This window comes from Daktulosphaira vitifoliae, unplaced genomic scaffold, assembly GCF_025091365.1.
Source record: "Daktulosphaira vitifoliae isolate Bord-2020 unplaced genomic scaffold, ASM2509136v1 Scaffold_1, whole genome shotgun sequence".
Lineage (NCBI taxonomy): Eukaryota > Metazoa > Arthropoda > Insecta > Hemiptera > Phylloxeridae > Daktulosphaira > Daktulosphaira vitifoliae.
In genome coordinates this window covers 52,305,969-52,323,489 of record NW_026099572.1, presented here as the reverse complement: position 1 = coordinate 52,323,489, position 17,521 = coordinate 52,305,969, and the positions used below count along the sequence as shown (strand labels likewise).

The 17,521-nt window shown below is 34.6% G+C and overlaps 1 protein-coding gene across 2 annotated transcripts; it reads left to right on the top strand.

The window, feature by feature from the left end:
* Positions 1–1,553: 1,553 nt before the first annotated feature.
* LOC126897033 (max-binding protein MNT-like) lies at positions 1,554–17,520 on the top strand. 2 transcript variants are annotated; one of them, XM_050670384.1, is made up of 9 exons: positions 1,554–2,101; positions 12,386–12,779; positions 13,052–13,208; positions 15,852–16,032; positions 16,354–16,650; positions 16,732–16,842; positions 16,903–17,001; positions 17,091–17,206; positions 17,280–17,520. In XM_050670384.1, the coding sequence occupies exons 1-9, from the start codon at positions 1,999–2,001 to the stop codon at positions 17,403–17,405; spliced, it is 1,584 nt and encodes a 527-aa protein (XP_050526341.1). In that variant the 5' UTR covers positions 1,554–1,998; the 3' UTR covers positions 17,406–17,520. The 2 variants fall into 2 exon arrangements, with proteins under 2 accessions (XP_050526341.1, XP_050526342.1); XM_050670385.1 differs by lacking the exon at positions 1,554–2,101 and adding an exon at positions 11,961–12,295.
* The last annotated feature ends 1 nt before the right edge of the window (position 17,521 follows it).

The following is a 17,521-nucleotide window of genomic DNA, read 5'->3' as shown; positions in this document are numbered from 1 at the left end:
TTAATTAATTTATGTATGTATTTTCTAAAATTTAAAAAAATTAAAACATTTGTTAATCGATCAATTATTAGGTAATTTCACTACTCTATTATAATTTTTTCGATATAATAGAATCATTATTTTATTCCTTTTATTTAAATGAAAGACAATATATTTTTTACACGCCTGAAGTAGTTATTGATGTATTTAATGGGGTAACATAGATAAAATAGAAATTTTACCAGTAGTTATATATCGTCAAGATGCCTTATTTACACTACACCTGTAAAAACCAAAAAATTAATCTTAAATAATTACACTAATTATACAAAAACGTACAGTCTATGGTAACTATAATTTTAGTTTCAATTTTATTTAAAAGATATAAAAATATAAGTAATTTTTATCTTCACTTGTAAATAAAATCATTACAAACGTAATTTATAAGTTTAAAATATTAAATTGGAGGGTTATAGATCCCTCCTAATATTAGTATGGGGTAAAAATTGAAAATATTGATATTAAATTTTTGATCTGTATTTACATTATCAGAATTTTTTACTTTAAAATACATGGTAATAAAATATTTTACATTTCCCACACTCTCTAAGCAATTAATATAAAATATGTTTAAATTATATTACGATACTGTTCTAATTAGTTGCTACATAAAAATGTTCAATTCGCACTATCTTGAAAAAAAGTACTCCTTTTTTTGGCAATGGATCTTTATAATAATTCTATTTTTAGCGATTTGGAAAAGAATTTATTTAATTCAAATCTATTCATCTCTTACTCAGTATCTCCTCGACCCAATTGACGGTCATTGACTGTACTTTACCATGTATTGTTTACTTCAGATGTCCCCTAAAATTTAAGCCCTCGTGACATTACCCATAGACTCTAGTCCAGTACTCTCTCTTTTTTTTATCTATGTAATAATATTACAAGTTACTCACACATTGCCAATTTTACTGGAGCGCGCGCAAAAATTAAACGTTGCCAATTCGGTTTCAATGAACGTACAGTTGAAGTTCTTAATGCAACGCAAATAGTAGTGGGAGTTACTCTTGAAGAATCAGTGAGCAGCAAAAACAATAGAGAAATTTTGAACATAGTTCATATTAGACCGACACATTATACAATGTAAATACCATAAATGTTCGGTGACAACTAGTATTGGTTGAGAGTTAGAGAGAATACCTAAGAACATATTAGCGTATTTTTCGAAAAAACTTAGGATTTTCATAAAGTTGTGTTGCTATTATTAGAAGAATACTTCAAAAGAAAAAAGTACGTTTCGTGTAATACCAAAACAGGTACGGCACAAAGCCCGCGCTTTGCCGTGCACGTTGGTAGGTGATTGGATCGCGCATGTGTTGACGGTGTCGTGCCGTGTGTACGTTATAATTGTACTTGCAAGTACGATTCAATACGGCCACCACCGCACCGCGCTGCTCTAGGCCACGCCTATCCTGTGGACTTGTACGCGTTGGATTGGACGGCGGCCCGGACACGTGAGCAACCGCCAGCGTGAAGCGCCCGGGCCCCGNCCGGCCCCCCCCGCCGATCATTTCGGCTCGCGAAAATCCTACGCATACCACGTAACCTGCCGCGCACCCGGCACCATACAGCCAGTAAGCTCCGACCGCCGACGACGGTATTGTGTTATTCCCAATCGGAGCGTCCGTTATAATTTGTATTTGTTATTATTATTATAAATCTAAAGGTTTTACGCCTCTTTTAGGCGTTGTCACTTGAGTTTTTCGTTGTTCTATCGACTGTTTGAATATTTTCCCTACTAGCATTGGCTACATTATTTTTTTCCACTATCGGTAAATAATCAGTTAGCAGTGCCGTTTTTAAAAATCGTTCGAACATGAAACGCCCGCGACGAGAGTGACTCGGCACGGCAGGGCGTCTCGCGATTGTGTAAATGGTGTTAGCGTTCAGGGTACTGTGATATGTTTGCGGTTGACACGTGGACGACGTCGGAGGAGGTGGCTTGCCTGGGCCAGCATGAGCATGAGATGCGGGCTACAGACACTGCTTGAGGCCGCCCGATTTGTCGAATTGCAAGAGGAGTTCGAGAAACAACAGTTGGTCACTTTACACGCAGCTGGTAATTATTCCGTTATAATTAATACGAGTAGAGAAATTAAACGCGTGTACCCGTTGTAGGTAAGTCGGCAGATAAAAAAAAAATTACAGTCACCCTTACGTTGGGGGGATGCACTGCGTTTTGCCGTGGCGTTTCGTGGTAGGGTAGTAACGTTAATTTTTGAGGGTGGAGGGAGAAGATTCCGTGTTCGGATAGAGAGCGGGCGTGGCAGGGCGCAACTGTATTTGTAGAATGACCTTCGTTGTCCTCTCTCTCGCAACGTGCGCTACGATGTGGCCGGCCGGCCGTCGCCGTTGCCAGAGTGTGGATTCCAATATGCGCGCTCGAAGATACTAGTATCCTGAAGGTCACGTGCTGCGGGAAAACTCGCCCTTCTCCCTACGCACCGCTTGGCCTGTCGTCCACCTCCTGGCGGCCCACACGCTGCCGCCGCATGAGTGAGTGTATACATATGCCACATGGCTCCCCCCTACTTTTTGTAAATTTCGCTACTGTTCTAAAACAATATATATGATCCTACAGCGATCCGCATCAAAAATAAGTATATCAAAAGTTATTAATTAATTTTGTACTTGTAAAAAAAAAAAAATCGAATTTATAAACTCCGGATTAGCGCAACAGCGGCAATAGTGACTATAATGATGCCGCGACGTTGGCCATCCTGGCGCTAGCACACGGTCGACCACGTGGAGTATGTACTTTCCCCGCCATCGTTCCCGTCACTGATGTGCGATTTTTTTTACGTTGTTTTTATTTTTCTCTCCGCACGCGGCCTCCCGCCCCGTTCTCTCTTAGTGTTGTGCGCGTACGAGTGTATATGTGCACGCGGCGCGTCAGATCGATTCGGGACGGAAACAATTGTTGGCGTTTTTTGATATTATTTTTAACGATCTACGACCGGTTTTAGAATAATTATTGTAATATAATGTTTCGTTTGAGTTCACTGGTGGGAGGCCAGGGGTTTTTTAGCTGATGTATATTGCGCAAGTTGATAGAATCTCGATTCTAGATGTTGTGACCACAACAGTCGTTAAATAATTTCTAATCGCATCGTGGTTGGCGAGACTGGATTTGCTCAAATGAGGTTCCACGAGATTTTCCCCCCTTGGTTATTTAGATTCCATGTTGATGAGTTTAGAATGAGTTCTTTTGAATAGGATGAAATACACTCTGTTGAGAAGGAATAGTCAATGTTATTGTTGTTCTGGCGTATAATTTGCCTAGAAAATGATGTTGTTGATAAAATATATAAACTTAAATAAAATATAAATATGTAGGTGACATAGTAATCTATGGGGTGCAATTGAACGTTAATTATCCATAATACTGTCATGAAATGTAAATAAATGACTAATATTTGTTTACTATAAAAAAAAATGTGGCCCCAATAAAATTATGATGATAGAACTAAAAACTAAACACTTATGACATTCTTAGTTATCAATCCTTTTACGATTCTATTTTTATATTTTTTCACTTTTTATTAGGTTATAATTCATATTATATTCTTAGATTATATAGTCGTTGTATATAATATATAGTATGTATACAATTATATATCTTTGTATAATTGTAAACATTATGTATTTTACAGTATTTTTATTTTAGTTGGTTTTTTCTTTTTCTTTTTTTTAAACAAACAATATTAATTAAGTTAATATGTTCACGGTATGCTATAAATAAAAAACAAATTTTTGAAGAAAAAAAAAACATCCGCTTTATGACGCTTATATCCCGTATGTGGTACATGGTCTTTTATTTGCATTTGTATTGTTTTAAAAAACAAATGTTGACAATTCTATTTTATGTTTTGACAGAAGTAACCATAATAACGTCTGTTTGATTTTACTTTAATTCATTTGGGGCCGAGTTAATGTGAGTTTTATATTAGGTAAAGTGGATTTGAATTATAATATCGTTCTATGAATTGATAACATTTTTTATTTTTATATTAACTTAATATTAAAATAATAATATATAAGTAATAAGACATGTTTTATAAAATTTCTAATTGCGTGGGAGTCGTAATTTTGAACATTCCCAGTGTTCATTATTTAGCAAATAAAATGTTATTTACATAACTTTTCACCAAAACTCTTTATTTTTAATTTACATTTAATTCTTAAAATACCATAAACTTTGTGTTAATTTTTGAAAACACTAGTTTACGGCAATTTTATATTTTTTTCCCCGTGACCTTAGATCTTTGAACTCGCTGGTTACTTTATATCCACACATTTTTTATGAACGTAGAGCCAGGTATTACTCGGTATATTAAAAAGCTTTAGCGCATGTCAATAGAACTGTAGCTCGTGGAAAACCTAGTTTTAGTCGTCATGCTGTAATTCTCGTAAACGGCACTGAACTTATATATTTAGGATTATCTATTAACGCTTCCAAGATAAAATTAATTAATTGTCTTTTAATAATATATTAATTTCTAAAATTGTTTACAATTTCTTTGACGATAATGATTTTACTAATGCTTTTTTTTCGATAATAATACAAAAACTGGGGAAAATTATTAAAGCCTGAATTCTTTAATATCGTTAATTTTTATCACGACTATAAATATTTTATAGCAAATTCACTCTTCATAATTATTTATATTTTCGTCCAGTGTTTTAGGGCACTTTACAAGTCACTCGTATTTAATTAAACTCGTATGGAATACTTCCTGTAATTCATAATTATACTAAATAATGTGATAATTAATACTTACTTAATCGCTGATAGTGTTATTTTTTTGTAAGGCCGCGAAATGTTTAAAAACTGACTACTTTGGTCAATAGATGGGTTTTAAATGTTTTACTAAATCAATTAAACGTCACCAAATGGTTTTTGTTTTAGAACATTTCCATCGATTTCTGTCATAGTTGAACAATTTGTTTTTGTGTCTCAAATACGTGGTAAACAATAATGAAATCATTTTTTAAATGTTATTTTAAAAATCGAAATGTTTAAACGTTTATGCATTTTTTAAATTGGTAATGTTGCATAATTATATTCAAATTCGATATATTTTACGTTAGAGTACATAGGTAAAAATTAAATAACTATTGACTAGACGATACTATGTGAGCTTCGTTGTAGAGGGTGAAAGTTGATGTATGTGGTTTTGTACATCATTTTTCTTTTTACTGTAATATATGTTTATTTACTAAATGAAAACTATATGTTTATAGTAATTGTTTAGTATATATTTATATATAAATAACTACAGTGTTAATAATTTATGAATTATAATTAGATGATTTGTCTTCGTAAAGGTGAACGTAATGAGACTTTTGTGCATTGTTTTATAAGAATAGAAAATTGGTGGATTTATTTTATTTTAATGTTTTTTAATTTTGAATTAAGCTCAATCGAATAATTGTATAATGTATTCTTCTATTATTAATTATAATTTGTTTTCACACACAACATATTTAGCTTTTATTATTTGATTTATTTTAATTTATCGAGAAAAAAATGTATTTTAAACATTTATCAGATAATTTTTATGGCATGGCTGCTGTCTTCATCGATTATCTATCGGTGAAGTATTGACGTTCAGTAATGTCACAAGACTGTAACAGCAGTTACTGTGCAGTTCATTTTCAATGCGTTTAATACTTAGCGACCAATTTTTGCTTTGTTATTTCTATTGTCTTTAAAGGTTATTTTTTTTTTTTGGACGCTTTAAATTTTCAAAAAGAAAAAAGTTATTTTTAGTCTGTTTGAAATTGCATAACAATCATCGTTCGTTAATTTCTAAAACAATATAATAAGTAAAGTGTAATTAAAATAGTGTTTTTTTTCTAACTAGTCATTAGAAAGCTAATGAACGTCGTCGTTACGCGAGCTGTTTTAGTTGTAGGAAACATTAGTCAACGTTGTGCGCGGGGCGGCGTGGCCACGTTTGTTTTGCGGACATTGTGGCGGGAGTAGGGGTTACTGTGCACGACGAAGCACATGGGCTCGATTATTGTTGTTGCGCATGTACCGCCGCTGTCAGGCCGACAACAGCCCGCGACGTAACTCTTAGCACAACACAACACGTTGTCGTCTACTACTTGCTAGCAGTAGTTTGTGGCGGCGGCGGTGGCATTGCTCAGCAGTAGAGCGCCCGGCTAGCGTACACTGAGCCGTTGCCGGGATTTTGAGTAATCAATGCGATGTTGCCGATGTGTGCTGGGAGGCCGCCGCCGCCACCACTGCGTACGAAATCGGCAACCGTTGAATCGTGACCGTTCTTTACGTTTAATAATATAATAGTAACTCGTTTGTTCTAACTTCTAGAAACACGTCAGGCCACCAACTAGTGGAAACTCAACAATATGTCATGTTATTTTTTCATTGGTTGGTCGTCAACTGCGGGATGGACAGCAAGTTGTAGTCTCCTTTTAGCAGTCGGTTTTTGAACTAGTAGAAACAGTCTATGAGGGGCATACGTGGGCAGAAAACTGGTTGGGGCAAATTGGACAGATGAACTGTGGTTTGACAGTTCAGGCAGAAAATTGGAATCGTTCATTGCCTGTAAAAACTTGGACAGTTAGGATTTCTATTGTTGAATACGATACTAAGCAAATTAAATAGGCCGAGGTTTTGGTAGTCACGTTTTTTTTTTTTTTTTTTTTTAAAGAAATAATTGTCTGCATTCAGTTTATCTTTGGGTAAAAGTTTTTTTAGAAATGACTTAGGCGTTTCGCCAATTGGCTTGGTTTGATTACGCGGTTTTCAGTTGAAGTTGGTAAATCGTTGGCATTTTCCGCATATTAAAAAATTGTTGGTGTTTTACTTGTCAATTGTTTTGACAAAATTCCAATCATTATCGATGCTCAGCTCTTGGTACATGAAAAATTACGAAAATAATACTACAATTACTTAGTTGTTACATTGTGTACGTTGTTTCGGTGTTCCATCAACGTCGCCCGTATTAATAAATTCTAAGGGGCCTATATATCATCATAACAAATAATAGTAATAAAAATAACAATCGCGTTACTATATGGGTGTATTATATTGAATTTGATGATGGCGAGCAAAGTGTGATGGTTGGGTACACGTTCAAGGTGTGGTCCTCAGTATTACACTCGTATGTCTTTTAGATCGCGGCAATAAAAATCGTATAGCAGACAGAGTCACGACGAGACTCGTTTAACGCGTAAATATTTGTTTAGAGCAATAGAAAATAGTTAAAAATGTAATATTTAAAAAAAATAAACACGTAAATTGTATTTCAGTTGTTGATAGTGCTAGACTGTTGGAGTCTCTCTAACCGAAAATATTATGATATAAAAAATAAATATTCTGAAAGGTATGCAAATTTGTCATGGGTTATTGTAACAAAGTTATACTGAAATTTCCATAATAATTCTTTGCCCTCCGATATGAATCTCATCGTCACACCTGAAAAAATTTCACCCGTTGTTATTACTGCTGCGGTGTTGGTTCTGCGAATAGTGATGCTTTGATAGTGTGAGTTTGTTTTCAAATGGACAGATGGCGCCGCTCTTAGGTCACCATCAATAAACTGCACGTGTTAATCGAAATCGCTGTACCTCAATTCATTTGCTATACATAAACATGATTTATAGATTTCGATCAATGTCTGTACTGTTGTACTATGATTTTATCATGTAGTGCCACACAGCGATCTTTGCGCCTGTATACATAATGTTTGTCGTGATTTTTTTCCATTTGTCAATTTAGTATTGTTCTTCTTACCTAATTAACATTATATTAGCATAACCGAAAAGCGTAATGGTGACAACATTGATATTTTTTTTTTACTCGGTGAATTAATTCCAACGCGTGTAAAATTCAAGTATACATATTTTTTAAATCATATTTTTCTATGAATTCGTTTTTATTGTCGTTTTCAGAATTTGTTTTTCGTATATTCGGAATATGTATTTTTCTACTGTACATTTTTTCGTTGTTACCAATTTAATTAATAATGCGCATGAAAGTTTTAACACTTCAGAGCTATTTGTGTAATACAAATGCAGTATATATGAATACAGTCGTAATAAAATTGTAATTATTTTTAAATATTTCCTTTTAAACATTCTCTAGTCTAACCCAATCGGGTTACAACTCGATAAAAAATTATTTTATTCGCGCAAAAAATAATTATTGTGCAATGGTCAAAGGGTAACCCTGCGTGCTGAACATGACTTTTACTTAAACAGTCATCATGGCGTTTGTTATTTGTAAGTTATTCTAAATTTTGCATACTAAATACTACTAACAATTGGAAACATCGTTCCGTTATGGACTAGTGTTACCTAATTTTGCCGCGAAATTGTTTGAATTAACATTAAAGTCGCGTTGATGAATGTTAATTGGTGTTTTTTTAGGGCAGACAATCTCGATAGGTTAATTCAACATTGATTACTTGTTATCAAACAAACGATCCTCTGTCGTGTATTTGGTTAGGTTTCGTCGAAAACATGTGTTTCAATTAATTATTTCAAGCAGCCCAGATAGAAGAGTTATCTATGCGAATTGTTTGTTGAAATTTTAGATAAATAAAAAAAGTAAACAACAAACTGTTCGCACGTACGTAAACTTCAAATTATTATTACTATTTTATTGTGCTTGATATGAGTAATGGTCTACTGACACAGGCAGTACACCGCAAACTTGTGGACGTTGGGTAACTATTATTTGCACAACAACCGTGAAATCTGTGCCCTCCCTCCCCGTGTCGATATTTTCTATAAATATATTTTTATCGCGGCGTTGCGTACATTTCGTCGGCGCGTAGTAGTTTTTTTGCAAGCCACACGTTATGTATGACATTTTTTTTTGTATCCGAGGAAAATCACCTGAGTATTCCAATGCGACTGACTGAAATTCATTTAGTGAGAAAGTCTCAAAACGAGGCAGTTTTCCAAAAATAAATCTTTCTTTTTCTTTTGATCTCCAAGGTCACAGCCTTGTTATTAAACGTTTTTTTTCACGAAGACATCGGTTCAACGAAAACAGTTGACAAACTACCGTATTTAATGACGAGATGAAATTTTGTGCAACTTGTTTCGTTGAATAATAAAATATTGTAATGCCGTTGCCGTTGCTCTGCTAAAAAAAGGGCGACGTATATTTTTAAACGCCTCGTACTCTTTTTACTTGGACGGAAAATCGAAACTCAACTCAACGTTAGATGACTAATTTTGTCATTAAAAAAAAAAAAAAAAACTTTACTAATAGCCGCCTGTACAGTAATTGCATGGCCATTAAAACGTAATTTTCAATCACATAAGAGTTATGCACTGGCGATAACGCCATCGATAATTTTAATTACCTTTTAAGAGGATCGTCTGGTCAAATCGTATGCCGTTTCTTAGAATTTTAAGGATCGTGATACGTAATATAAAACGAAAAATAAATATTACTCAGACTATCATAAAAATATAAAATGAAAAAAAAAAAAATTGTTTTTCGTAACGTACGCACAACTAATAATTATGACGTTAAAAATAGTACTCGAGTACTTGTTGTAGAAAAATATTAATTTTTTTTAGAATAAATTATTTTTGTTGCATAGGAACTCGTGTTTGACGGTTTGAGATCCTGTTTAGTGTAAACATCGAATTAAAACAAGCGAATGGCATCTAATACTTGAGGTAGTTTTCAAATGATTTGTGTTAATGTATAAAATACACTTGAACCAAATGAACTTGTTTTTATTGATATTCATCGACTTATTAACAGTGGTTTATTTTTTGATCTCTTACTACCTGATTGTAGTTTTGGTAACGCAATTCGTGCGCGGTGTGTGTAGTTTATTTGGCCATATTTTTTATGCAATATCGAGCAATGTATTTATTGTAGTAACAATTCAAAGAGTAATATCTTCATTAATTTGTTGTATATTTAACCGCATTTGACTATAAAGGCGATAAGAAAACGCGCTCGAACACGTGTCGTACACTGCCATGTATGCACATAAATTTTTTGCATTTGATTTATTACAAAACGAAGCTCCACATTGTTAATTCATATCTGTTATTTAAGGTTGTCGACATCGTTTACTGTAGCCGATAAGTTTTAAACATTTATACGGACGTCTAATGTTAAATTCATGAAGGAGGAAGCTTGAAAAATTATTGATTCCCAACCGTAAAAGAAAGGTCAGCCCGCCGTTGTCGTATGGTGACTGCGATGGGCTTTGATGATGTGTAACGAAAACGATTCCTTAGACAAATGTATGCGCGCATTTATCTGGCCGTCTGCTATGCGTTAATGTTATGAAAATTATATTAAAATATGCTAAAAAGCTGTTGTTACAACGCCAACACAATAGTCGATTTTCGCCGTGTTTTGTATAAAATTGTGGCTATCCTCCTGTACGTATTCTCCACTATTAAAACGGTTATAAAGTGAATTTGTACACATTATTTATTATCGATTTGTCGGCTTGATAACGCCAGACTCGCGTGTGTTCTAATAATATTAATGACGTGTTTTACACACTGAAAGCAAATGAAGTCGAGGCACTTGCATAAAAGTCAATTTCTCTTAGTGAACACTTAGCAGGAACAACTTAAAAATCGCGCGATCGTCACATTCGTTTTCTACAATGTCGCCATCATTATTGGTGTGACCATAAAAATATTCGGGCAACAGATAACGTTTGTGTTCGTCTTCTTAATTTGTTACTTGTACATGTTACGCGCTAAACGCGCTGTTTGCATTATTTTTCTAAAATATAAGGTATCGATCGATGTTATCCCGCAGGACACGTACACGGCATTATTGCAAATAGTCCAACTTTAATTTTGACGTTTTGTACGAGTGAATTGTGTACTTGGATGGTTAAAATATCGACCGATAATGACAGAACTTTTTTCTCCGATTTCCTTCCTCGCAAAACTATCTGTTGTTACATAATCGGCGAGTTCTTTAAAATTTTCTTTGTTCTATACCAGTTCGTGTTTGTCAAAAAAAAAACAACTGAAAATCAATAATTAAGTTAACAGAAAAAACGAAAGTTATATTTTATTTATGGAAAGTAATCGATACAATTTTCTGACGTTTTCGTTTTGACGGTGTTTGTTCGTATTTGTATTTATTTTTTGCTATTATCGTTATTTTTTCAAATGGTAAAATGCACACCAATTTTTGTATTCCGAGTTGTTGTTATTGCCGAAAATTTTGCACGTGCTGATAGTCGAACGATATTTGTCGGGATTATTTTTTACTGACGTTTTTTACTCGAGTACGTCATCGCGTCGGAGAACGTTGTTTTCGCAACCCGATGAGTGTGCAAGTATCTAATACACGTCGGTACTTTGTGTATGGGCATTGTTATTGTTGTTGAGCCGCGTCGTAGAAAACCGATAGAAGCACGCGGGGCCGTGTTTGTGCACTTTGCGCATTGTTGTACGCCGTCGTCAGTTTGTGTTTTTGACGACGAGATAGTAATTATGTAAAAATTAGTGATTGTACGCGCGCATTGCACGACGCGGTCTGGGCCAACAATAAAAATAAATAAAAAAACTCGACAGCTAATAGGTTGAGAAATGTCTTCTTCTCCGTACACGATCGGTGCGCGGCGCCGCACACGTGAGCAAATCGGCGAAAACTTCATGTACACAACGTGCACAAACGCAAATAACACACTCACGCTGTATGCGTATGTAATAATGCGCTACAAATAATAATGTGTATCCATGTATACGCACACAGGTATGCACAAGTATAAATAAATGATAAAGCAATCAAATGTATATTATGGTGCATGAAATTCCGCAACGTGATAGAAGTGCCGGGTTTTCGAACACGCTCTCCGTCGGTGGGCCGTCTCGTGGCGGTAGGAGATGGTACCGTGTGACGTCATCGCGTTTCGACGTACTTCCAAGTCGGCCGTCAGCCATCCTCTCAAAACCGTTTCGGCGACCGCCGCGTTATCCGTCGGTCTGGCGTCATTGCCGCAGAGTAGCTGTCCGTCGGCGCACACAAATTTTCGCATCGTCGCCAACACCCGTAGTAATTTCACTGGGTTCGTCAGTGAGCAGCTCTCGTTTATCGGCTGATATATTCGTTTACCGTCCGTTCGTCTTTGCCCCGCATTTTTCATCATGAACCACCGACCATAGTGGTAATTTTGTTTTCGAATGACCATGGGCGTCTTATTTTTAAACGTCGACGCTTGGGTGACGCCGTCGCCGCCTAAAAAGAAATGGATTAGACATTATTTATTAGGTATATCGTGCGAACGTTTTCGTAAACACGTTATTTTATTAAATTTATTGTTTGACTTTACTTGTAATTTGAACTTGTGTGTGCTTACAGAGGAACCTTTGTCTACCGACAAAGATGCCGGTTACCATCCTACCTCGGTGACGCTTCCTAGCTCAGATTTACCGGCTTCGTTGAACCACATCGAACCACCGTCTACACCCCCTCAGCAGCAGCAGCAGCAGCAACAGTTACATCAACAACTTCACCGGCAACAATTACAGCCCAAACAGCAAACCGCTGCCGTGGTTACCGCTGCCGTCCTACCGCAGCTGCAACAGCAGCACGTCGTCCATCACGTGTACAAGCCTCCCGTCGTCAATAACGCACCCAATGCACTTATTACTGCCGTATCAACCAGTTCAGTTGTAACAGCAGCAGCAGCCCCTAATTCAGACGACAATGTCGCCGCGTTATCTTTGGCCCAAGAACTCAAACGCCGGACTGGGTAAGAGCGCCCATTTTTTTTTTTTTAACCGCCTGCTATAATATTCCGTTTCGTTTGTATGGGGGCGATTGACATATATTTTTTTTGAACTCGAGGACCATTAGACACGTTACGTCCCTATCATTTCGCTGCATGTTAATTATCCCCGGAGTAATTGTGTCTTATTATTATTATTATTATTATTATTTTTTTTTAAATAACTCTATTGGATTTTATGATAACATGACGTGATATATTACTACAAGGTGTGCTATGTGTGTGTCGTCTTTTAGATCCGGCACAAGGGAGGTGCACAACAAATTGGAGAAAAACCGACGTGCACATCTTAAAGAATGTTTCGAGCTGCTCAAGAAACAAGTGCCGGCATCTCAGGACGAGAAAAAGACTTCAAACCTGAGTATACTCAGGAGCGCCATCCGGTATATTCAGGTAGGCTTCATCGTCTGGATACGTTAATATACATAATTGTTATAATAGTTATAAAACGAAACTTTATTCTTTAAACGTCTCTCTCAGCACCCATTATTATTGTACATGTTCTGTTTACTGTTTTTTTAAGTGCGTGTATACTGAGCGCCCAGTTGGTTGGTTTTTTTGCTCGTAACCTATAATATTATTGTTTAAAAATATGCACGGACGACGCTTCCTCCGTGCTCTTCTCGGTGTTATGTTTAATAGATTGGCACACATTTATGTATCGCTTGTATATATAGTTGTTTGTTATTTATTCATTTGTAGGTAGGAGGTCATTCGCTGAACAAGCACACAGACCCGCGCCAACGGCCTCGTCTGTGTTTCGCACGTAGGGCCAACACTCGGCATATCGTGTACTACGTACATTGTACAACATGCCGCTGTCGAAAAACAAAAACAAAGTGGAATAAAAACTACAGATTCAGATTGTTTGAATTTTAAAACTTTTAGAAATATTTGTACCCATAGTTGTTTACACGCCAAGTTTAGAATCCTTTCCCTCGGTCATATTTCGCTGTTGTTTACTGGTTTAATCTTAAGTTTTACTTTTACGCTTTTATAAACGGATTATCCGGTGTAATGTACAGTCTAATGAAAGCAAATCGCTGTCGCTAAGATAATTGTTGGTTTTATTTATGTAATAATCATTTTATTATTCATTGTAATTTTTTTAGTCTACACTACTCACGTGAAATATGTGTGACCTTAACGCGGTATGCCCTTGGATATATTTTTGAATGTATATATATATATATATTTTAAATTGGTTTATGTAGTGGTGTCTGAAATTTTGTTTGAATACGTTTAACACCTGAGGTCAACTTCTCGTGTCTTTGCCGAAAAAATTGTTTCTCGCTCAATGTTTCTCTATGACTGAGTTTTTTTTTTCATAACTAATATAATTTTGGGACTCTGTTTTAAAGTACTTCGCATTTATTTGTGCAATGATGTGTAAACACGATTACTATCCGGTTTTATTATGGATGGCTCATTCCGGCGGAGGACGTCTGCGATATTACAATTTATAATATATAAACGGCTATATGTACATCGATTTTGTTATTAATGATTGCCCTAAATGAGATCACGTTGTAAGAGTACAGCGATGACCCTGTGACCTTGTAGATGACGTGGACACCTAGATAATTAATCGTTCGAGTAATTTCTTCAATTATAATTATGGAAAATGTCTGATTCTACTTGTGTTTTGTTGGTGAATTAAAAGGCATTAAAAGCTTTTAATGTTAATAGAAATATTGTGAAGCATTAATGAGTTCCCTGCATTAGTTTTTGTATAAGAAATCACCATTACTGTACGTATGCGGGTGTATGTGCTTTTATTGTGCACTTGTTTTCGAGTTATTGCGGAATTTCATCGATGTTCAATTGGAATAATAACTCATACGTAGGCGATGATTATTATTATTAATGTCGATTTACTACTAATTGCTGAAGCGCCACACGCGTGGCAAGTGCACATTTTGTATTTGAGTGTTGTATGAAATAAATTTTTATTTTCTTATTTTTTTTTTTTCTATGCCCACGTGATAGTTTTAAAAACGTTGTCGATTTTATTTTTTTACTTAGTCACTAACACAATGTCGCACGTCGTCGCGACCGTTCACGTGTTCAAGTAATGATTAGCCATGACCTATAGACTACAATTTTGCACGTTAGCTTTGTAATCATCAATAATTTTCGAAAACCTTTTTCTTTATTTTATTATGGCATTCGAGGACAATACTGGCTATATTTCTATTTAGATCTAAAACAGGTTGAGTTTAATGAAATTATTGTGGTGTAGTCAGTAGCTATTTAACTTAAAATCAATTAGGGCGAAGACAGACTCGCCGCTGACGAGTTGTCTGATTAAATATAGTAAAAAATTAAAAAGGAAATTGCCCGCCCGATTTCAATTTATTTCTGACCTTTTTTCATGCTCGTTACTTCATCATTTTAGAAAAAAAAAGGTTATTTGCATTATAACGCCTCTTGTTCTTTGAACGTGTCGAATGCCTAGTCAGTAGTTCGGGTCTGGGTGAAACGCAGGGCATCAATTTTCAATGAGCTAATTTGATGGGATGTTTCAAAGAGAGAAAAGTTTTAATAGAAGTCATGTAGAGGGCTTAGAATTAAAGAAGCGTATTAATCAATTGCTTAATTTTCAGGTGAGCAACATTTTAAATTCATTTTCCATTTAAGCTAATGAAAATATGTTATATTTCTTCTTGAAAAATACCTTTCAATATCATTAATGGTACACCATTTTAACATAACAAAATATTTTCATTATTGGTTAAAATAGACTAATGATCAAGAAGTCTCAATTTTGGTTGTTGCGCTCCTTTAATTTTAGACCCACAATGTGTACTGTATGATAATATAAAATGTTTATCGGGAAAACAATTTTATAATGATAGTATATAAGTATGAAGTATATAAGAGGAAGTTTTTGACCATTCATTTGATTACACATTTGTCTCGTATTGTGTATAATTAAATTGTCGTTAAGAAAGTTTTGCATGAATCATTTTAATGTAAATTTTTATGATACAATTTATGTAAACGTTACTTATGTGAAAACATTGTGCTATTTAGGTTTTGAGACGAAGAGAAAGGGAGCTAGAACATGAAATGGAAAGACTGGCCAGGGAGAAAATTTGGGCCCAACAAAGGCACGCTTCTCTAAAGAAAGAATTGGCTGCTAAATGGGATCACATTGATTTTAGTAAACTGATTCCAGAATTACCACCTGATGTAGCAACTAGAAAAACTACTAGTAAATATTTTTTTTTTTTAATTAAATTTAATTAGCATTAGAATAACATTTAAATATTCATTTAGAATTATAATAGTGAATTTTTTTTTTTTATAAGCAAACCCTTAACTTTGGTGGTCAATTTCCGGAATAGTTGAATTATTAGTAGTTCAAATAAAGTATTTTGTATAATTATATATAGTTAGGGTTTATTAGCATAAATTAAATAAAACATTTATGATTTTCCTTTTTTTTTTTTTTTTTATTGAATGAATTATTTTAAATGTATTGAAAATAAATATAATATAAAGATTTAATACTGATTTTCATATTTTTTATTAGTTGCTACCAGTATAAATGGAGACTTTGAAACAGAAAGAGAAGCTAGTATGGCTACCAGTGATGCAGATGATAGCAAACTCAGTGCCCTATACAGTAGTACCTCATCTCTCTCTAGTTCCTCTCCACCCACCTTGCCACTTGTCTCTGAAACAACTCCTCATCAGGTTCAAGTTGTGAGCACATCACCAATGATGGGAAGTACCATTCACATAGTTCCTCAGACCAGAAACTCGTCTTCATTACCCAACAATATACAGCAGCAAACTCTCACATTCGTTCATCATAAAGATGCTCTTAGTATGTAAAAAGGGTTCAAATTAATTTTTTTAATCATTATTTGTTAACTAACAAATTTGTAACAAATTCTCATTGTTACAGATCAACATGAAGGTACCACTCAAGCAGTACTTACTAAAGTATCAAATGGTTCTTTCACATTGTATGGTGACCCAAAGATTGCAACCAATCGTTCTAAAATGTCTATTGCAGGTTTTAATTATGAAGCCATAAGTAGGAACTGTTAAAATTAAAAATATCATATTTTTTTAGGCATAAAGATTAGTCCTAGTGTGATCGATCATTCCAACAATGCAGCTCCTGCTCCTATTAGACTGTTGCAAAATAATATATTAGCAAACCAAGCTTCAGGTGAACATCTAATAATTAAGATAATTTATTTAAAACTTAATAAGTTTCCAAATGTATAATAACTTAAATAAATGAACTTATTTATTTAGTTGTAAATAGAGGACAAACAACTCCAAATCATGTTATAACCCGACCATTACTTTTAACTCATCATCATACTAATTCTTCTCCAGCTCATCTAGTACTATCCACATCTTCTTCTAAGGTAATAATGTAGTACCATTTATAAATGTATAAATTAATTTTTATATTCATTATATGATTTTTAATTATTATAGGCAGTAACAATTCCAAATCAATCAATACCTCCACTGTCCAATGGTCATCTTTTAGTCAAGCCGGGTGCGATGGTAGTAATGAACAACCCACAACCTAAATCGCACCATTCAGGCCATAAAGCATAGCACTTATTGATCTTTATATTAAATTATTGTACAATAATACTAATTTTTGGGGGTTTTTGGTAATAACAGCGTATAAAATAGTTTTAATAACAGTAAAAAAAAAAAAAAAAAAAAAT

Coding starts and splice junctions, on each gene's coding strand:
- LOC126897033 (XM_050670384.1), top strand. CDS start 1,999: ATGAGCATGAGATGCGGGCTACAGACACTGCTTGAGGCCGCCCGATTT. Junction 2,102..12,385: donor GGTCACTTTACACGCAGCTG/GTAATTATTCCG, acceptor GTGTGCTTACAG/AGGAACCTTTGTCTACCGAC. Junction 13,209..15,851: donor GCGCCATCCGGTATATTCAG/GTAGGCTTCATC, acceptor TGTGCTATTTAG/GTTTTGAGACGAAGAGAAAG.